We start from the raw sequence: 17,885 nt of genomic DNA, 5'->3' as shown, positions 1-17,885 counted from the left end.
TTTTTCACTGAAACATTCAGTTTGTCTCTTAACATTCCAGGTATGTTAAGAGTTTAGGAGTATTCTCTATCAAGGCAATTTCTTGACATTGGATTGCAAATTCAGTTGTCTTTTTGACCGGCCAGGTAGCATAAGTAAGTTAAACAAGCTAGATAGAAAATGATAGAAAAGTAGAGGAAACTGGTAAATTGAAGAAGGCCTTTTGGCATTTTTGTTAGAATGGGCAGCCACAGCTCCATTTCAGTAGACAACTTTAGTTCCAGTAGGTTGTAGCATTCCAGTAGGGAGTGCTAGCTCAGTAGTACCAGATATTGCTGTTTTTTCAAAAAAAGCCAGAAATCTGTATTTTTATGTGAAGTCTCCCAAATTTAAAGTATTCAGCTAGCCAAGCTAAACATACTTTATCTTGAGGTCAGGTGACTGAGGACTACCATTTTGTAATTTCTCTGTTCAAATTATCTGCAAAAGGAAAAAAAAAATCGGGAATTGAGTCAGAAAAAAACTTTATTATTGTTACTTGAAGGCAATGATTCCTTCAAGTCCCTCCCCCAAGAAGAAATAGAATATATCCATAGGTTTTTTTTCCTATACTTTCCCAAGTTCAAATAATATTCTGGGCTTTTTAGGGCTAAACTTGTGCTCACTAAGGTACTGGGCCCAGACACATGGTTATATTTACCACAGCCTCAGACAGAGACTTTCTCCCAACAAAACACTCCAAGCTATATCTGTGGAGGGGCCTTTGCTTTATGACAGAGTTTCCGATTCCTTTTTCTTGGGAAAGGAGTTCGTATAGGACTGAGTTAACCACAGGTAATGGGTGTTTGGGCCCTGGAGTTGGTACAGATTTTGCTGGTGTTTGGATGGTGCCGGTCATCAAGTGCTTCAGTCTTGAGAGGGAGGTTATTAAGGTTCACCCTCAGTACAGAAAAAATTGTGTGCTTTTCTTTCAGCAATACAAAATAAATTCCTTATCTATATTAAGAGTCTGTTTTTGTAAGAAAAAAGGTTACAGTACATATGTATAAAAATGTGTAAAGGAAATTACACTAAAATGTTAACCACATTGATCCCTAAGGAATTTTTATCATCTGTAATAGCTTAAATCACTAGGAATCAGGAAAATGTATTTATTCAGTAAGCATTTAATGTATTTCCTCTTCACTAAGGACACTAAATATTACAGTAAAAACTTGAAACGCATTTGAGGCAATTTTGTTTTTCTCTTTTTTTCATCTAATAGCTGGATATGAACCTGAATGAGGAGAAACAGCAACCTTTGAGGGAGAAGGACATTATCATTAAAAGGGAGATGGTGTCCCAATACTTGCACACCTCCAAGGCTGTGAGTCCTGGGGCAGGTACCCATGACATGGGAGACTGTGCCCTTAGCTTAGACCCTTGGACCTGTTTTGCAAATTTCGTACATTTTATTTCCGAATCCGTTCTGTTTCATTCTACTGCGTAAGCCTATTCATTTTTACTCTCTTATTTGAGTTACCATTTTTATGTACTTTCTGCCTGGCTAATCTTCATGAAGTATGTATGCAGAATGGGGTAGGGAATTCTCAGTCTCATGTAGTTTGGTGGTATGTATGATCGATATCTTCCCTGATATTATTTAAACTGTAGTGACTAACATTAGTCCCCAGTTTATGTTTACTAATCCCTAATGTGTACTAGTCCTCAGTGTTTACTAATCTCTCTATATGCCTCCTGTCTAGGGCATGAGCCAAAAGGAGAGCTCTAGGTCTGCCATGATGTACATTCAGGAACTAAGGTCAGGCTTGCGGGATATGCCTCTGCTCAGCTGCTTGGAGTCCCTTCGTGTCTCTCTCAACAACAACCCTGTCAGGTGAGGATTCTGAGGAACTAATAAGAGTAGGAGCCCAATATCGGAGTTTATTGGTGAAGACTGAGGAACAGAGGAGTCAGGGAAGTATGGGAATGGTCTGGATTTGAAGTAAAGAGTTTTCAGGATAAACATTTTTTTGGTGAATAAGTATTTATTGATTTGATTTGATATTGCATTGACTTTGTGTGTTCTTTACAGTTGGGTACAAACATTTGGTGCTGAGGGCCTGACCTCCTTACTGGACATCCTTAAACGACTCCATGATGAGAAAGAAGAGACTGCTGGGTGAGAACGTCAAGTCTTGGCATCTTCTAGGTGGCGGTAGTAAGAGATTTACTATTTTCTCTGAAGGAGAAAATAGCAGTTAAATGGACAGTTACAGTCTAGGTGAATGTGTTGTTAGGTGGGAATGGGGTTTATCATGAGGATGACTAGAGGAAGAGCCTTCAGTTTCAAGGTGAATACCATGAGATACATGCCACATAAGGTTACTAGTCTCTAGTAATCCATTCTCACTGTCGTGAAAACATGATACAATTGTATTAAAAAAAATTAGCCATTGGTTGATTTTTTTTTATTCTTCTCCCTCCTCTTCTCTTTATAAGCCTCATTGTAACTGGTTTACTTCAAGCCATATGCTTTTTTCTGGAATCAGAATGGTCTGTCTATATGCATATAGAATAACGACTCAGAATAAACCTTATGTTTCAATTTTTTTTTTTTTAATTAAAAAAAAAGATTACTGGTTTCCCAGCACAGTCTCTTATCCAGTCTAGAAACAGGATTTGATTTAGTCCAGAGTAGCCCTGTGATCTGGTCTGGGTCATATCGCATTTGGAGGTGTTTTAATACACTTGATCTGTTTCTTGATCTAAATCTAGCTTTATAGCAGTCTTCAGGGCTGGAATAATTATGATGATACCTTGGACTTTCTTAGGCCACCTTCAAGCCAGCCTGAACCAAAGTGACTGCTCTACTTCTTGGGGATCTTTCTGAAACAATTCAGGGCCTGATCACCTGCACATACCCTCTGAGACTTGTAGCCTTTGATGTAGTGAAAAAAAAAAAAAAAAAATTTTTTTTTTTTTTTTTTAGGCAAGCGATAATAGATGGGATGTTATTCTGTTAGAATTTAGCACTTAGGAACCTAGAGAGAGTTAAAGGAAAGGTTTTAATGTAACATGAAATCCTTGGATTGAGAGAGAATTAGCCAAAGGCCTTCGATGGTGAGGATACTCTTCAGCTATATACTTGTCGCCAGTGTTTAAAAGCAAAGTATTATGTGCCAGAATTTACTCAGCTACTAGTTGAGATCCTTGTTTGCCAGACTTAAAAGTCAAATGGGAAAGGGGTGTGGAATAAAAAGACTTCACTGATTATGCTTCTACCTGCAGAAGCTATGATAGCCGTAACAAGCATGAAATCATTCGCTGCTTGAAAGCTTTCATGAACAACAAGGTGAGCTTTTTACCGTTCTCATTTCAATCCCCATCTTGACTCCCATTCTTTCTCTTCTACTGGCAAACCCATAAAAAGAACTAAGAATGTGAGGTTCAAGATGTCTAGCTCTCCTGTTTAGTATCATAACTGTTTTTTCATTGCCACATATGCATGGTTCTTTGGGCTTTTTTTTTTTTTTCCGCCCCCAGTTCTAACTTCTGCTTCAGAGAGTAGGCTCAATTTTTCTTTCTCTTTCCATACTTTCTGTTATTAAATCATGAATATCCTGACCTGTAATTATTGTTTTTGGGAGAATTGCTTTATTGCCTGCTTGGGGTTTTTTTTTTTTCCTTCCAGACTATTTGTACTTTAGGATCTTCTTATTTTCTTTTTTGTCTGTTTAGTATTTAAAAGATTTTCCTTAAAAAGCCCACAATTATTTACCCCTGAGTACAAATCTGTCTTCCACTGTTTATTATTCCCTTGGTTTTTTTTTGGCATTAAGAAGAAACATCCTTGGAAGACATAGAATTATAATCTGTCCACTAGAAAATTATTTTGCCACGCTCATTTGTCTTCAGTTAAGCAAAGTGTTCTACCCCTAAACTTGTCCCTGGTTAGATGCTGTGAACTTTAAGCCTCCCTTCTCTGTTCTTGTCCTGCCAGTTTGGAATCAAGACGATGCTGGAGACAGAAGAGGGAATCCTGCTGCTGGTCAGAGCCATGGATCCTGCTGTCCCCAACATGATGATTGATGCAGCTAAGCTGTTATCTGCTCTTTGTATCCTACCACAGCCAGAGGACATGTATGTGACTGGAATTATTTCTCTCTTCTCCATTTTCTTTACCGTCTTCTCAAGTTTGGAGGAAAATTGAATTGCTTGGGTATCCTCTTGGTCTTAAGTACTAGGTAATACAGTGTTTCTTCCCAGAAGTGGACACCGTGAATCTCAATATTTAAAAAAGATTCCTAAGTGATGGGGGCTGTCCTGAGTGTACCACTGGTTATCAGAGGTATAGCAGGATATTGCCTAGATCTCCCTTACTGTCTATATTGAGTAGTTTTTACTTTTTTTTTTTTTTTTCCTAATTCAGAAGTAATACAATGCTATTTTAAAAAATTCAAACAATGTAAAACCAAACCCATTGGCTGTCGAGTCAATTCCAACTCATAGCGACCCTATAGGACAGAGTAGAACTGCCCCGTAGGGTTTCCAGAGAGTGGCTGGTGGATTCGAATTGTTGATCTTTTTTGGTTAGCAGCCAAGCTCTTAACCAGTGCACCACCAAAGCTCCTTCAAACAATATAGACTTATATAAAGTAAAATTTAACAGCCTCAACCCTTCACTAAATCCTGCTCTGCAGAGGTTATTGGCTTGGTACAGCCTCGTAGATCTTTTTCTAAGCATAGACAAACATATTGCATTTCCTTGATTCTAAGACATCTTCTGCCACCCCAAAAAGATATTTTAGAACTGAGAAAAGTGATTATACCTATAAAACCAATCACATGTACAGGTTTTTATTTTTGTGGAGGGGCTTGCTTTAACAGAATTGAATCATACCACACATTTTTGACGTGTTTCTTTTTATTTAACAGTAGATCTTGAACATCCTTCTATGTCAGTACTTAATAGATCTCATTATTTTTAGTAGTTACTCAACATTCTATAGTATGTAGGTCCTGTGATTTATTAACAATTCACTGATTGCTAGGCTTCTAGGTAGACTTTTTTTTCCAGCAGATTCTGGCGCTGCTTTAGATGATAAGAATTTTTCACTATTAAAAATAACGTTAAAATGAACATCCTTGTACATGTATTATTTCACATTTATGCATTTATGTTGGATAGGTTTCTAGAAGTAAGCCAAATGTTACATTCATTAAAAATTGATTAGCACTGTTAAATGCTCCTCCAAAAGTTGTACCAATTTATACTGCATAGAACAGGGGTCTTAGTTTGGTATCCCTGCATAGGAACCTAGGGATGGGCTTTTGGGAGTGCATTTTTCTGAAGGGATGGTCCTTGGCTTTCAGCAGATTCTGTCCCCTACTCTAGGTGATGAGGGGAATAATGTGAGAAATTTAAAGCATTGATAACATTCTGTTTCCTGAGTGGTCTGTGCCCTTGTGTAATCTTCCTGTTACACATGTCTGTCTGTGCACCAGGGCAATTCTCTCCTTTTCCTTTCTCTTGGGCAGGAATGAAAGGGTTTTGGAGGCAATGACAGAAAGAGCTGAGATGGATGAGGTGGAACGTTTCCAGCCCCTGCTGGAGGGATTAAAAAGTGGGACCTCCATTGCACTCAAGGCATGTATATCCTCTGAAGCTAGGCCCAAGAATAGAATTCAAGATGGAAAGACTTTAAGTTCATTTGGCCTCTTAATAGAACACATGGAGTGGTTCCCAACTGTATGTTTTATATTTCAGAATTTGTTCTGAAGGGAACATGATTAACCTTCTCTCCAAGAAGTTAAAGAAAACTGTTTTTCTTATTATAAGATGGAAAAAGGCATGGTATCTGTTTACAAGCTAGGAAAATCAAGTATACTGTCAAATCCTTAGAATTGTTTAGACCCCTAAACTCTCTAGACCTATGCTCAAACCAGTCATCATCACTCTAGTAGAAAGTCATTTGTGTAGTTTTTGTACTTCATCTGCTATATATATTTGGAGGCCTCAGAATGCATGTGAAGAGAATCTTGATCTCTAGGCATTAGCATTGACTTAATTGTTGAATTCTCTTATATTAGGTCGGATGTCTACAGCTGATCAATGCCCTCATCACACCAGCTGAAGAACTTGACTTCCGAGTTCACATCCGAAGTGAACTGATGCGCTTGGGTCTGCATCAGGTGTTGCAGGTGAGATGCAGCACTTTATCTTAGAAAGGCTGGGTTGGTTCCTTCCTGCTGTTATAGGCTGGGTTGGTTCCTTCCTGCTCTTATAGCCCCAGACATCTCTGGGGTAACTCAGGTTTTCAATTTAAAAACTAGGTTGAAAGGTTTGGCCATATAAGACGCTTGTGGGTCCCCTGACTCTTCCACTCTTTGTCATTGACAGGACCTTCGAGAGATTGACAATGAGGATATGAGAGTGCAGTTAACTGTGTTTGATGAACAAGGGGAAGAAGATTCCTATGATCTGAAGGGAAGGCTGGAAGACATTCGCATGGAGATGGAATATCCTTTAACTGACTGGGTTCAAGACAAATGAGACATTTGCTGTATTCAGTTGCAGATTCCTGTATGGAATGAGTGTCTGGGGGGCAGGAATGATGACTCTGAGCAGGGCATCAGGCTATGTGTCTTCTCAGTAGGTAAGGCAGGAGTGTGTTTATTGCTGTTGGTCTTAGTTACATTGGCATGGGTCAGAGAAATCAGTAAAGATGATCTGAGGGTTGCTCAACGTGGAAACAACCATCAAAGTTAGAATAGACTCCTAGAACATGATAACTCTGCTTATTAAGATATAGAACTGGTTTTTGGAGAACATATACAAGTCAGGGAGTAGAGTTATAACTTGCTTTCTTATATGTGTTCCTGAAACTGAAAGAGGGAGTAATTTGGTCATCTATTGGGATTTGCCACAAGTGGCTTAGAGGCAGTTATCTTTGATTTCTATGCTGCTTGACCCTCAAGCTAAGTACTAGGAATTCTCTATCTCTTTCCCACCCAACTTACTGGTCCCTTGGCCATAGGAAGTTTATAGACCTTAAAGTTTCTGGTGATGTTTATAAGGAGGAACAGCTATTAGAGTCTAAGTAGTATCTTACTACTTTTCCCTAGCTTCTCCAAGAGTTGGGTAAGCTACCTGTTTAAAATAGTTTCTAAATATACGCCTTCCTTAGCCCCTTCCGCTTTTCCACTGACTTCAGTGAAGTATTCCAGATCCTCTTAAACACAGTGAAGGATTCAAAGGCAGAGACACACTTCCTGTCCATCCTGCAGCACTTGCTTTTGGTCCGAAATGACTATGAGGCCCGGTAAGATGGAATGCCTGGGAAGTTTTTAATTTGAGCCTAAATGGAGATAGAAAAATTCTTAAATATTGCTGTATAAAGGGGGGGAAAAAAAAGACAAAGACCAAAAGTAAGGTTTCAGTATAGTCACAGATATAAAAGGAGTAGTCAGGTGTCCCTTTAATCCAACTGAAAGGCATCCCTGTGGAAAAGGTCAGAGGGTATATAAGGTGAGATTGAGATGCCCTTCCTTTTTTTGAAGATGATGGCAAAGAGAGGTGGCAATTTAAAATTCCCTCTGGTTACCTGGAAGTAGAGATTCAGCTATAATACTATCCATCATAGGAAGGATTAAACTCAAGTTTTTGGATAGGAATTTTTGATTATTTGAAATAGATAAGGTAGCTGATATGGAAGAGGGGGCATTTCTTAGCATGGCAGTGATACTTCTGTTAAGTTTACAGGAAGGTCTTTTCCAGAACATTATCCTCATATCTCTCTGGTATTATCAAAGCAGTTAATTTTTCTTGATCCTGAACTGTTCTTAAAATTATATCTTGGTTTTCCTTTGATAACCCTGTTTTGTTTCTTCTATAGACCACAGTACTATAAGTTGATTGAAGAATGTATTTCCCAGATAGTTCTGCACAAGAATGGGGCTGATCCTGACTTCAAGTGCCGGCACCTCCAGATTGATATTGAGGGGTTGATTGGTAAGCATACTTTTTTAACTGACCCCTCAAAAAATTGTTTGTCTTTCATTTTGTATCTTTCTTTTGATGAAAATTTCAGAGACAGTATGTTTTCAATCCTCAAGTGTTTTCACGTTTCCTCTTTCTTAGGTCATAATCAATGTCTGTGCTAGGAATATATAGATCTTTATTTATACGTAAATCCCACATTTTGCAGAGAGTCATAAGCACTACACATAGGTGTTCTTCATGCCACCCAGTATGGAGACCTTAGTACTTAAGAAATACTCAGAAATTATATGTTGAATTTAATTGAAAGTTCCATTTCTTTATCTAGTCCAGAACGTTAAGAAGGATAATAAAAATAACCAGAAGGACAAAAGACTGAACTTTGGTTATATTGAAGGGTTTGGGTAGTAAAAGGGGAAGACAGATGCCTTAGTTATCAAGTTCTGCTGTAATGGAAATACCACAAGGGGGTGGCTTTAACAAACAGAAATTTATCTTCTCGTCGGTTAGGACGCTAGAAGTCTGAATTCAGGGTGCTAGCTCTAGGAGAAGGCTTTCTCTCTTTGTTGGCTCTGGAGGAAGGTCCTTGTCTTTTTGATCCTCTGCTCCTCGGCAGTCTTCATGTGGCTTGGCATCTCCCCCCATGTCTCCTTCTAACTGGCTTATTTAATCTCTTTTATATCTCAAAAGAGATTGATTTAAGATAAACCTTACGCTAATCCTGTCTCACTAACATAACAAAGATAACCCATTCCCAAATGGGATTGTAACCACAGGCATAGAGGTTAGGATTTACAACACGTATTTTTGAGGGACACAATTCAATCCATAACAACAGTTAGGAGATTTACTTACTAACTCATCTTCTTTTCAGATCAAATGATTGATAAAACAAAAGTGGAAAAATCTGAAGCCAAAGCTACAGAGCTGGAAAAAAAGGTGTGTATAAGGCATCAAAAAAGTTTATTTGGGGTATATCTGTCTTTCTTTGTCTGAGGATTATGGTCTTTCTGACATGTGAGACAGTTATAATCTTCGGTATTTTGAAAGCATTCAGCACTCAACACTCGTTCCTAGGAGAAAGCCTTTCCAGTATAGGTTACTCAGTGGAGAAGGGGATGTGGCTCTGATCGTGAGGAGCTAGTGGTGGGTTTGCACAGTTGTCCCTATTAGAAAGGAAAAACAGATGATACTCTTATGTAATAGTGACAGCTTTCTCACATTTTCTTAGCACCTCAGGCGTCTTAGTCTTAGAACAGTAGGAACTGGAATACGTCTGTGTTTCCTGTTCTCTTTTTCTCTTCAGTTGTTAGGGACTATTATTGTGGTTGATAGGTTCTTAATCCTGAAGACTATTGGGACTGTACCGCCATAGCTGTCCTGGTTAAATGTATTTAAAACCTTCAATTTTTTTTGTGTAACTCCAAAAGTAGCAAGACCATGGAAATTGTCCCCTTCCCCTTTCACCATGGTTTTAAGGTCAAAATCATGTTGCTCTTTTTTCCCAGGCATTGCCTGAGATATTGGTCAGTGAGCTCTATAGATCAAGTATTAGCACAAAACAGTAAATTACCGGGACTGAGACTTGTCCTTTTTCCTGAGTTGAGGAGCTTTTTGGGAACCTGATTCCTCCCTCCTTTAGCTGGACTCAGAGTTAACAGCCCGACATGAGCTACAGGTGGAAATGAAAAAGATGGAAAGTGACTTTGAGCAGAAGCTCCAGACCCTTCGAGGAGAAAAGGAAGCATTGGATTCCGAAAAGCAACACATTGCCACAGAGAAACAGGACCTGGAAGCAGAGGTGTCTCAGCTTGCAGGAGAGGTAAAGTCTGAACAGAGAAGGCTGAGTGATCATTAAGCGCCATCAGCAGCCTCAGAATGAGCGCGTCTCAGAACAAGAGTCAGTCATCTCACTCGTAGGGAACGTTCAGCTAGTAATAGATAATCTCGTTAGATATTGCGTATTTTTCAAATCATTTACTGTTTATTTTGTTCTATTTTGAGGGTAATACATATAAAATTCAGACAATACAGAAAAACAAAAAACAAAGTAGTCATTCACAGTACCACCCAGAAATAAAGGTAATAGTCTTCTAATAAATTTAGAAGTAAAGATTAAATAAACCATTCACAAATCGACTGACTTTGGCTTATTTTAGTCATCTCTTGACAGATTATCCCCACACAATCTCTCTGTAGGTGTAAATATTTAAACAGTCTGTGATATCTGAGGAGCCCTGGTGGTGCAGTGGTTAAGAGCTACAGCTGCAAACCAGAAGGTTGGCAGTTCAAGTCTACCAGCTACTCCTTGGAACGGGTTTGGTTTGGGTTTTTTTGGACATTTGAAAACTTGACCACTTACGTGGCTATATAATTACCTGTATAGCACATATGTTAATTGTATAACTAAAACATTTGATTTACTTGACCTTTACATTTTCTAACCAAAGGAGAGTTCGATGTAAAGGTTAAAATTGTCTTGTTAATGCAAAGCAAGAGGAACTGAACACATGGAGGCCTAAATTCTGGTTTTAGCCCTGCCACTAAATAGCATTATGAGGGGTGAATCACCTGATCTCTCTGACTCCTCTTAGTCCCTTCATATGTAAAATGAGAGGTTTAGATTAAGTAATTTCTTAGGTCCCTTTGAGCCCCAGTAGTCCCAGAAGTGGAGTGAGTAGTGCTTACATTGATGTTTCCTTCTGTAGGTTGCTAAGCTGTCAAAGGAACTGGAAGATGCCAAAAAAGAAATGGCTTCTCTGTCAGCTGCAGCTGTTACTGTAGTTCCTCCAGTACCCAGCAGTGCTAGTATTCCCCCTGCCCCTCCTTTACCTGGTGACTCTGGCACTGTTATTACATCCTCACCCCCTCCTTTAACAGGAGAGGTTAGCATACCTCTTCCTCCACCACCTCCACCACCTTGCCCTCCTTTGCCTGGGGATGCTTGGATCTCCTTACCCTCTCCCTTGCCAGGAAGTGCTAGCATCCCCCCACCCCCTCCCTTGCCTGGGAGTGCTAGCATCCCCTCACCCCCTCCCTTGCCTGGAAGTGCTAGCGTCCCCCCACCCCCTCCCTTGCCTGGGAGTGCTAGCGTCCCCCCACCCCCTCCCTTGCCTGGGAGTGCTAGCGTCCCCCCACCCCCTCCCTTGCCTGGGAGTGCTAGCGTCCCCCCACCCCCTCCCTTGCCTGGGAGTGCTAGCGTCCCCCCACCCCCTCCCTTGCCTGGGAGTGCTAGCGTCCCCCCAACCCCTCCCTTGCCTGGGAGTGCTAGTGTCCCCCCACCCCCTCCCTTGCCTGGGAGTGCTAGCATTCCCCCCCCACCGCCTCCCTTGCCTGGGGTTGTGGGCATCCCCCCACCCCCTCCTTTGCCTGGAAGTACTGGCATCCCCCCACCTCCTCCTCCCTTGCCTGGAGAACCAGGAATGCCCCCTCCTCCTCCTCTTCCCGGTGGTCCTGGAATCCCTCCACCCCCTCCTTTTCCTGGAGGCCCTGGTGTTCCCCCACCTCCACCTGGAATGGGTATGCCTCCACCTCCACCCTTTGGATTTGGAGTTCCTGCAGCCCCAGTTCTGCCATTTGGATTAACCCCAAAGAAGCTTTATAAGCCAGAAGTGCAGCTCCGAAGGCCAAACTGGTCCAAGGTGAGAGTTTCCGTCCATTTCTTCTTCAGTAAGTCTCAAAAAAACTACTTCAGTTTCGTACTTTATTTTGTACATGGATAGTCTTCCCCTTTCTTATGGCTCACATCTGTCTGTCTTCAGAGTCCATTCATACATGTGTTTATTCAGCAGATATTTATTGGGCATCTCCTATGTGCCAAATATCACCACTGAGAGCTCTGTAAACGCTGTACTCTGCTAAAAATCCTAAATTTATCACTAGTTAATGTTTTTGCTTTTACTGTGAGGGTAAGTACCATGGTAACAGGTTTGATGATTATAGTCATTTTAGCAGTCTGCAAACTACTGATAATTGCTGGTCCTGAAATCATGGATTTATGAATTTACCTCCTACTCCAATATCTGAGTTACTCAGGCCATGTTTCCATGGCACAATATCATTCGCACTATGTGCTTGAGACCCCTTTGATTCTGAGTCAGCCTTTTGCTTCCAGAAACCAAGTTAAAATAAAGGGGCTTGGGGGTTTGTCCATAAAATCAACAAATTTGGCACGGTTAGCCAAACTGATGAGAAAAATATAATGTAGAAGCAAAGAAAAATGTGAAAGAAAGCCTTAAAGCTAGTTCTTGAATAATCACCAAAAAACAAACTGGAAACATCATTTCCTGATCCCAGCATGAAGAGTACAGCTATTCTCTGCATCTCAGGCTGGTCTTGTTATAGTGTCACGTTGCTAATAACTAGCCAGCCACCTCTTTTACGTCTTAATCAGCTTTCGGGGATGGAAAGTACAGACCTCAGCTTAGTAACTTAATACCTTGCCTGTCCCCACAGTTCGTTGCTGAGGACCTCTCCCAGGAATGCTTCTGGACAAAGGTGAAGGAGGACCGTTTTGAGAACAATGAACTTTTCGCCAAACTCACCCTTACCTTCTCTGCCCAGACCAAGAGTGAGCACCTTTATTCTAAGTGGGTTTCCCATTCCCTTCCCTTCTCTAGGAGAAGGTGGAAAGGGAATGTTGGGTGGAAGAGGGATGAGTTTTCCCTTTAGGAAGAAAATAAGATGTTTTCTTATTCCAGGATACTGGGGCTGGGAAAGGGAACTATTGGATCTAGGTATTTTATATCAGTATAACTTGTGGAGATACGAGATTAAGGCGACAGAAGCTCAGGCTATTTTGATGATACTCTTGACTGGATTCTGGCACTGCCCTCAGGTGCCCATCTCCAGACTTGGGTGCTTAATAAGGGCTGAACAGAGTCTTAGCAGGTCAGGTGGCTGAGTGACTGACTATAGAGAACCATGTGTGATTCTTTTTGTTTCTTTTCTTTCTCTCCAATATCTGATGCTTTCTCCTTTCTGGCTGGCTCTTGGCTCCTACAGCTTCCAAAGGTAAGAATACAGAAGTCTTCTGAATGTTAGAAAGGAATGAAGCACATGTGAAGGAATTTCTTAGAAAACTGAGACCAGAGATTGGGGATTGATTTTTGTTTTGCTACTTTTTTTAACTTTCTGGAGTCCAGGAGGACCAATCACTGTGGTGTTAACTAACTGGAAGGAAAGTTATTTTAAGTTGAATCTATCATATACTTGTTCTTTCTTTGGTTGTTGAGGGACAACTTAAGTAATAATGTTACGTTTGTGTTGTATTTGACAGTCTTCAAAGTGCTTTAACATATGCTACCCTATTTGACCTGCAAAGCTGCCTCATGAGATAGGCAGGATGTGCACTGTCTCCATTCTGTAGTATATATAGACTCTGAGCACTTACGTAGCTTGCCCAAAGTCATATGACCAGATCCGGGTATCTTGACTTCTGGTCTAAGTTTTTTGATATAAATTCTTGCTTTTCTTCTTCACCTTCATATATTCTTCCTTATTTTAGAAGACTGGTCTGTTTTGTCCTCTTCTTTCTTCACTTCCTGATTCTTGTGGCTTTGTGATGGGGTACTTGTAATTATTTCCCTTAAGGGTAGAGTTTGAAAGATCTTGTCATGTACCTAATGATAATTATAGCCAAATCATTTTATATTTCCATCTTTTTCTGGCATTTTTGTTTTCTTTGGAGACTTATTATCACCCTAGTAATGAAAATTAAGTGCAACTTTGAAGCATTCCCTTCTACCACCACTGCTACCCGCTCCCAGTAACTTAGCATTTTTAAAGGTAATTATTATTTTTTTTTTCATAAGTGATTTAATGGAAGCAGGCTTCACTTTGTTCCAGTAAGGAGCCTCCAGAGAGCTGGGTGCCTCTGGTAGTTCTTAGAAGTTATGTGAGTATGAATCTAGGAGTGTAAGATCACAGTGCTCAGACCTGTTTTGTTGCCTTAGCATTCAGGGCAAAATGGCCTTTGCCTCTCGGAGAATGGCCACCTTCTCAGCTAAAGTCCAGTTAAAAATACTGTGATGGTAAGTATTTATGCTATTCTAGTATGTCAAAAAAGACTAGTTGACAATAAACATTAAATCAAGTGATTTCCTAATTTGTAAGTTCACAGACTCTATCCCTATGTTGGCCTCTGGCATAAGTCCCATTCTTGCCACTGGGCTGTTCATTCTGAGTGTACACGTACACAGATGTACACCAATTGAGCCCCTTCTCTCCCCCTCCTACACTTGCCCTTCGTTTATCTTATACATTTGTATTCCAATTGTTCCTATTGATTGGAGATGGGTTTTCTGCAGTTTCATGGTTTTCCTTGGCATTATATTCCCATATGAATTGGGGTATAGTACTTTAAAAATATCCAAGCAAGACTTTATCTTATCTTTAATTTTCAAAAGTCTGTGTTATCAGACTTTTTAATGCTCTGTCAGCACTCAACTTCTGCGCAAGAAACAGCTTTCTATTCATTGAAGGTTCTAACTTCCTAGCACCTTTAACTTTTTGTCCTTTTGGCTTTTTTAATTATTCTTAGAAATCTCTATATCTTAATAGGAAAAGAGTAAGTATGAATTAATTTAGTGGCAGTATTTTCATATAATAATAATCATCACTAGTAAACTGCTACTGTTTCGATGAAGGAAATGTATAGCTGGTTTTGAAAAACCTTTAGGTTTAGTTAGGACTTTTAGGTGTTAGATTAGCACACTGTCTTTCTTAATTTCCCAGTCTCTCTGTCAGGACACACTAGAGAAGGTGTTCTTAAAAGTTTCTAAATCGTGAGCAATTTTCCAGACATCTGAAATCTCAAACATTTTAAGAAATTCCTGGGAGAGATTTTTTTTCTGTCAAATACAGTTATAAGTACTTACTGTTTACCCAACTCCAATAGTTATCTACAGCACCCAGGCACAGCAAAACTTTCCTGCTTCTTGTCAAGTATACTACGTCATTGTATGCTTTCAAAGATTTCCCCCCAAGGAACAAACCCCTCCATTTTAAAAAATTATTTCTTCTTTGGATTTTCAGTGTCTTATTGGCTTCAGTGTTGTCTGACTTATTATTTTTTTTTTTTTCCCTACATTTCACTGCCTTCTTTCCTGTTGAGTTACTCTGGAAATTTATGGTGATGCAAGTTATTTGAGTGTTGAGGCTTATCTTAAAGCATATGCCTTAGAGACACGATAGTTGCTTGGGCGTCTTTATATGTGGGCATCAAGTAGCAGGTGGAAGTGCTGCATACGGCCCCGGTGCCCCTCAGTGCCCTGTATAGTACCTGTCGTGATTTGGGTAACTAACTTTCCCCTGCCTTTCCTGATGTAGTCTTGAGCCTCTCTTGGTGCTCATGCTGGCAGTCTCAGTACAGATTGTCCCTAATGGACCCTTTCTTCCTCACAACACACCCCAGAAAGAATATTTTAATAAAAAGACTTTGGGCCTCTCAGTTAGCGTTTAGATTTCTATTAGGTAAGAAATTTCAAGCTCTTGAAACTTCAGAGCTGAGGACTCAAAGGACCCAGATTGTCTCAGTATGACTTTGCTTCCAGTGCTTTAAACACCTCCGTTATCACATTTCAGAAAAAGACCTTTTATCCTTACTCCTTGACTAAAGTAGATAACCAGTCTCCATTACCAAATCTGTCATTCATAGTCTTAATATTGGTGATGGAATTAAATGATAAACACTCATTACCACTCTAAATATCCTCATCTTCCAGATGAAGAAATAGATGGGTTAAATAACTTTTTAAAGGCTACATAGTAAGTGCCAGAGCCAGGATTCAAACTCCAAATGATGTGACTGCAGAGTCCCTGCTCTAGCCCTCTGCTTTCCTGAAGTGTATGTAGCTGCCCTGAGAGCCCCTCAAAGCTTGTTGTTAGGTACCATCAATCGTTGCTGTGCTTGAACTCATTGTTGCAGCCACTATGTCAGTCCATTTCGTCCTTCCAACCTGAGGGGCTCGTCTTCTGGCACTGTGTCAGACAATGTTCTGCCACTATTCATAAGGTTTTCACTGGCCAGTTTTTTCAGAAATAGACCGCCAGGTCCTTCTGTCTAGTATGCCTTAGTCTGGAAGCTCTGCTGAAACCTGTCCACCATGGGTGACCCTGCTGGTATTTGAGATATCAATGGCATAGCTTCCAGCATCACAGCAACACACAAGCCACCACAGTATAACAAATTGACAGACACATGGTGGTTTTGGATGGTGGTCTCAAAGCTTAGACTCATATAAAAAGCTAAAAAAAAGCGATTATGCTGGCTTTACCAGCCACTTCATTCATTCAGGCACAAGTATCCTTGAACTGACAATGACTCCTAGGAGTATAGGAAAGAAAACAATAGATTAGGAAAGTAAGTAAAATACTAGATATTTAAGGTTAGAGAAGGAGTCCTGGTGGCCCAGTGGTTAAGCGCTTGACTGTGAACCGAAAGCTTGGCTGTTCAAACTCACCAGCCACTCCATGGGAGAAAGATGTGGCAGTCTCCTTTCGTAAAGCTTGACAGCCTTGGAAACCCTCTGGGCAGTTCTCTGTCCTGTAGGGTCACCATGAGTTGGAATCGACTTGATGGCAGTGAGGGGTAGGGTTGAAGAAGAGGAGGTATGTTCTGATTACAGTATATTTAACTGTAGCAAAACTAATCCAGTTGAAGAAATAAGAAATGCTTCTCTAGTGTAGTAGAAGTCCTGCTTAGATGGTTTCATGCCAGTAGGTGCTTGTCTTGATGAGGAAGTTATTTGGACACTAGGTTTTCATCATGTTGTGTTATTTCCTCTCTTGCTTAACACAACTGCTATTTGTTAAACATGCCTATATCCTCCCCTCCTCCCTATATGTTATTGATACCAAGACATCATATATACCTACTGCCTCCTCCAGGAATGGCCATTAGAGACAACACCTGCCTCACTCTTCATTACCTGCCTCCTGTAGTCAAAGCTCTCCAGCCACTGCTTCATTAAGGTTCAAGGAGATGTGTACCTTTTTACTCAGAGAGAAGAACTAAGAAAGAGGAACTGGTCCTGAAATTTCTACCATAGATTCTCCTACCCGTTTTTTTCTTTCTTAAGAATTAGTCTCTGCTTTTTGAACTCTTGGCTTCTTATAAATCAGGAATTAGTTCATTTATTCCCTGTCAGGGGATATTTTGAATTCAGATTTGATAGGCAGTGCCATCAAACTTCTAGTCCTTTTTTTCCTTTCCCACTTTCCTTATGGTGATCAGCAAGGAGTCTTTCATCGTGGACTGTGTTACATTTCTTCCTTACCTTTTGCTAGTGAGCATTTTCATCACTGTAGTTGCTTCAGACCATTGTTTGTATGTATAAGATAACTAGTTTTTCGTTCAGCTTTCCTTTTATTCTCTTTTGTAGATGAGGTGATCCCGTTAAAAATATCACCTCTTGAAACATAGTATGGTGAGTGATAACTAGATGTCCTAAGTACAGTGTTTTTTTCTTTTAAGGTTTGCTTCTTTCTTCCAATAACCTTTAACTCATCAGATCGAAAAGCTAAGCATCCTTAGTAGGTATGCAGTGGCAATACACAGCATTTAAAGTTAAAGTATTTTAAAGTGTGATGTGTATTATGGGAACTGTGAGTATCAGAACAATTCTCTAAGTAGTTAATGAAGGAATTTAAAAAGAACTCTGGCTAAACACCAAGGTCTTGGCCAAGAGCTGAGAATTAAAAAAAAAAAAAAAAAAAACAGTATTGTAGTTAGGATTTGACTGTGTGGGTCCAGGTTCTGAGGCTTGCGCAGTTGTCCCAGGAGTGAGAACTGTTGGCAGCAATGGGTAAGTTTACCCGTTTGCAGCTCCCCAGAGCTTTCTTGGTTGAGGTTTCAGGCTTCAGCAGGTATATATGGTGGGGAAAACAATCCTTTCTTTCCAGAAAAGGATCTAAGGGGGCGTTT

At 40.2% G+C, this 17,885-nt stretch overlaps 1 protein-coding gene across 1 annotated transcript in view; it reads left to right on the top strand.

Annotated features, from left to right (window-relative positions):
- The window catches only part of DIAPH1 (diaphanous related formin 1), a 111,144-nt gene that overhangs the window by 43,435 nt on the left and 49,824 nt on the right, over positions 1–17,885 (top strand). Inside the window, exons 3-17 of the mRNA XM_064277435.1 lie at positions 1,244–1,345; positions 1,725–1,855; positions 2,054–2,140; positions 3,250–3,313; positions 3,962–4,101; positions 5,500–5,608; positions 6,052–6,162; positions 6,362–6,480; positions 7,167–7,283; positions 7,857–7,972; positions 8,835–8,899; positions 9,603–9,782; positions 10,669–10,814; positions 11,022–11,601; positions 12,416–12,530. Coding sequence (XP_064133505.1) covers positions 1,244–1,345; positions 1,725–1,855; positions 2,054–2,140; positions 3,250–3,313; positions 3,962–4,101; positions 5,500–5,608; positions 6,052–6,162; positions 6,362–6,480; positions 7,167–7,283; positions 7,857–7,972; positions 8,835–8,899; positions 9,603–9,782; positions 10,669–10,814; positions 11,022–11,601; positions 12,416–12,530 — 2,182 coding nt within the window. The remainder of the gene's footprint in view (positions 1–1,243; positions 1,346–1,724; positions 1,856–2,053; positions 2,141–3,249; positions 3,314–3,961; positions 4,102–5,499; positions 5,609–6,051; positions 6,163–6,361; positions 6,481–7,166; positions 7,284–7,856; positions 7,973–8,834; positions 8,900–9,602; positions 9,783–10,668; positions 10,815–11,021; positions 11,602–12,415; positions 12,531–17,885) is intronic.

This window comes from Loxodonta africana, chromosome 2 (genome assembly GCF_030014295.1).
Source record: "Loxodonta africana isolate mLoxAfr1 chromosome 2, mLoxAfr1.hap2, whole genome shotgun sequence".
Lineage (NCBI taxonomy): Eukaryota > Metazoa > Chordata > Mammalia > Proboscidea > Elephantidae > Loxodonta > Loxodonta africana.
This window is presented reverse-complemented; position numbering and strand designations above follow the sequence as displayed.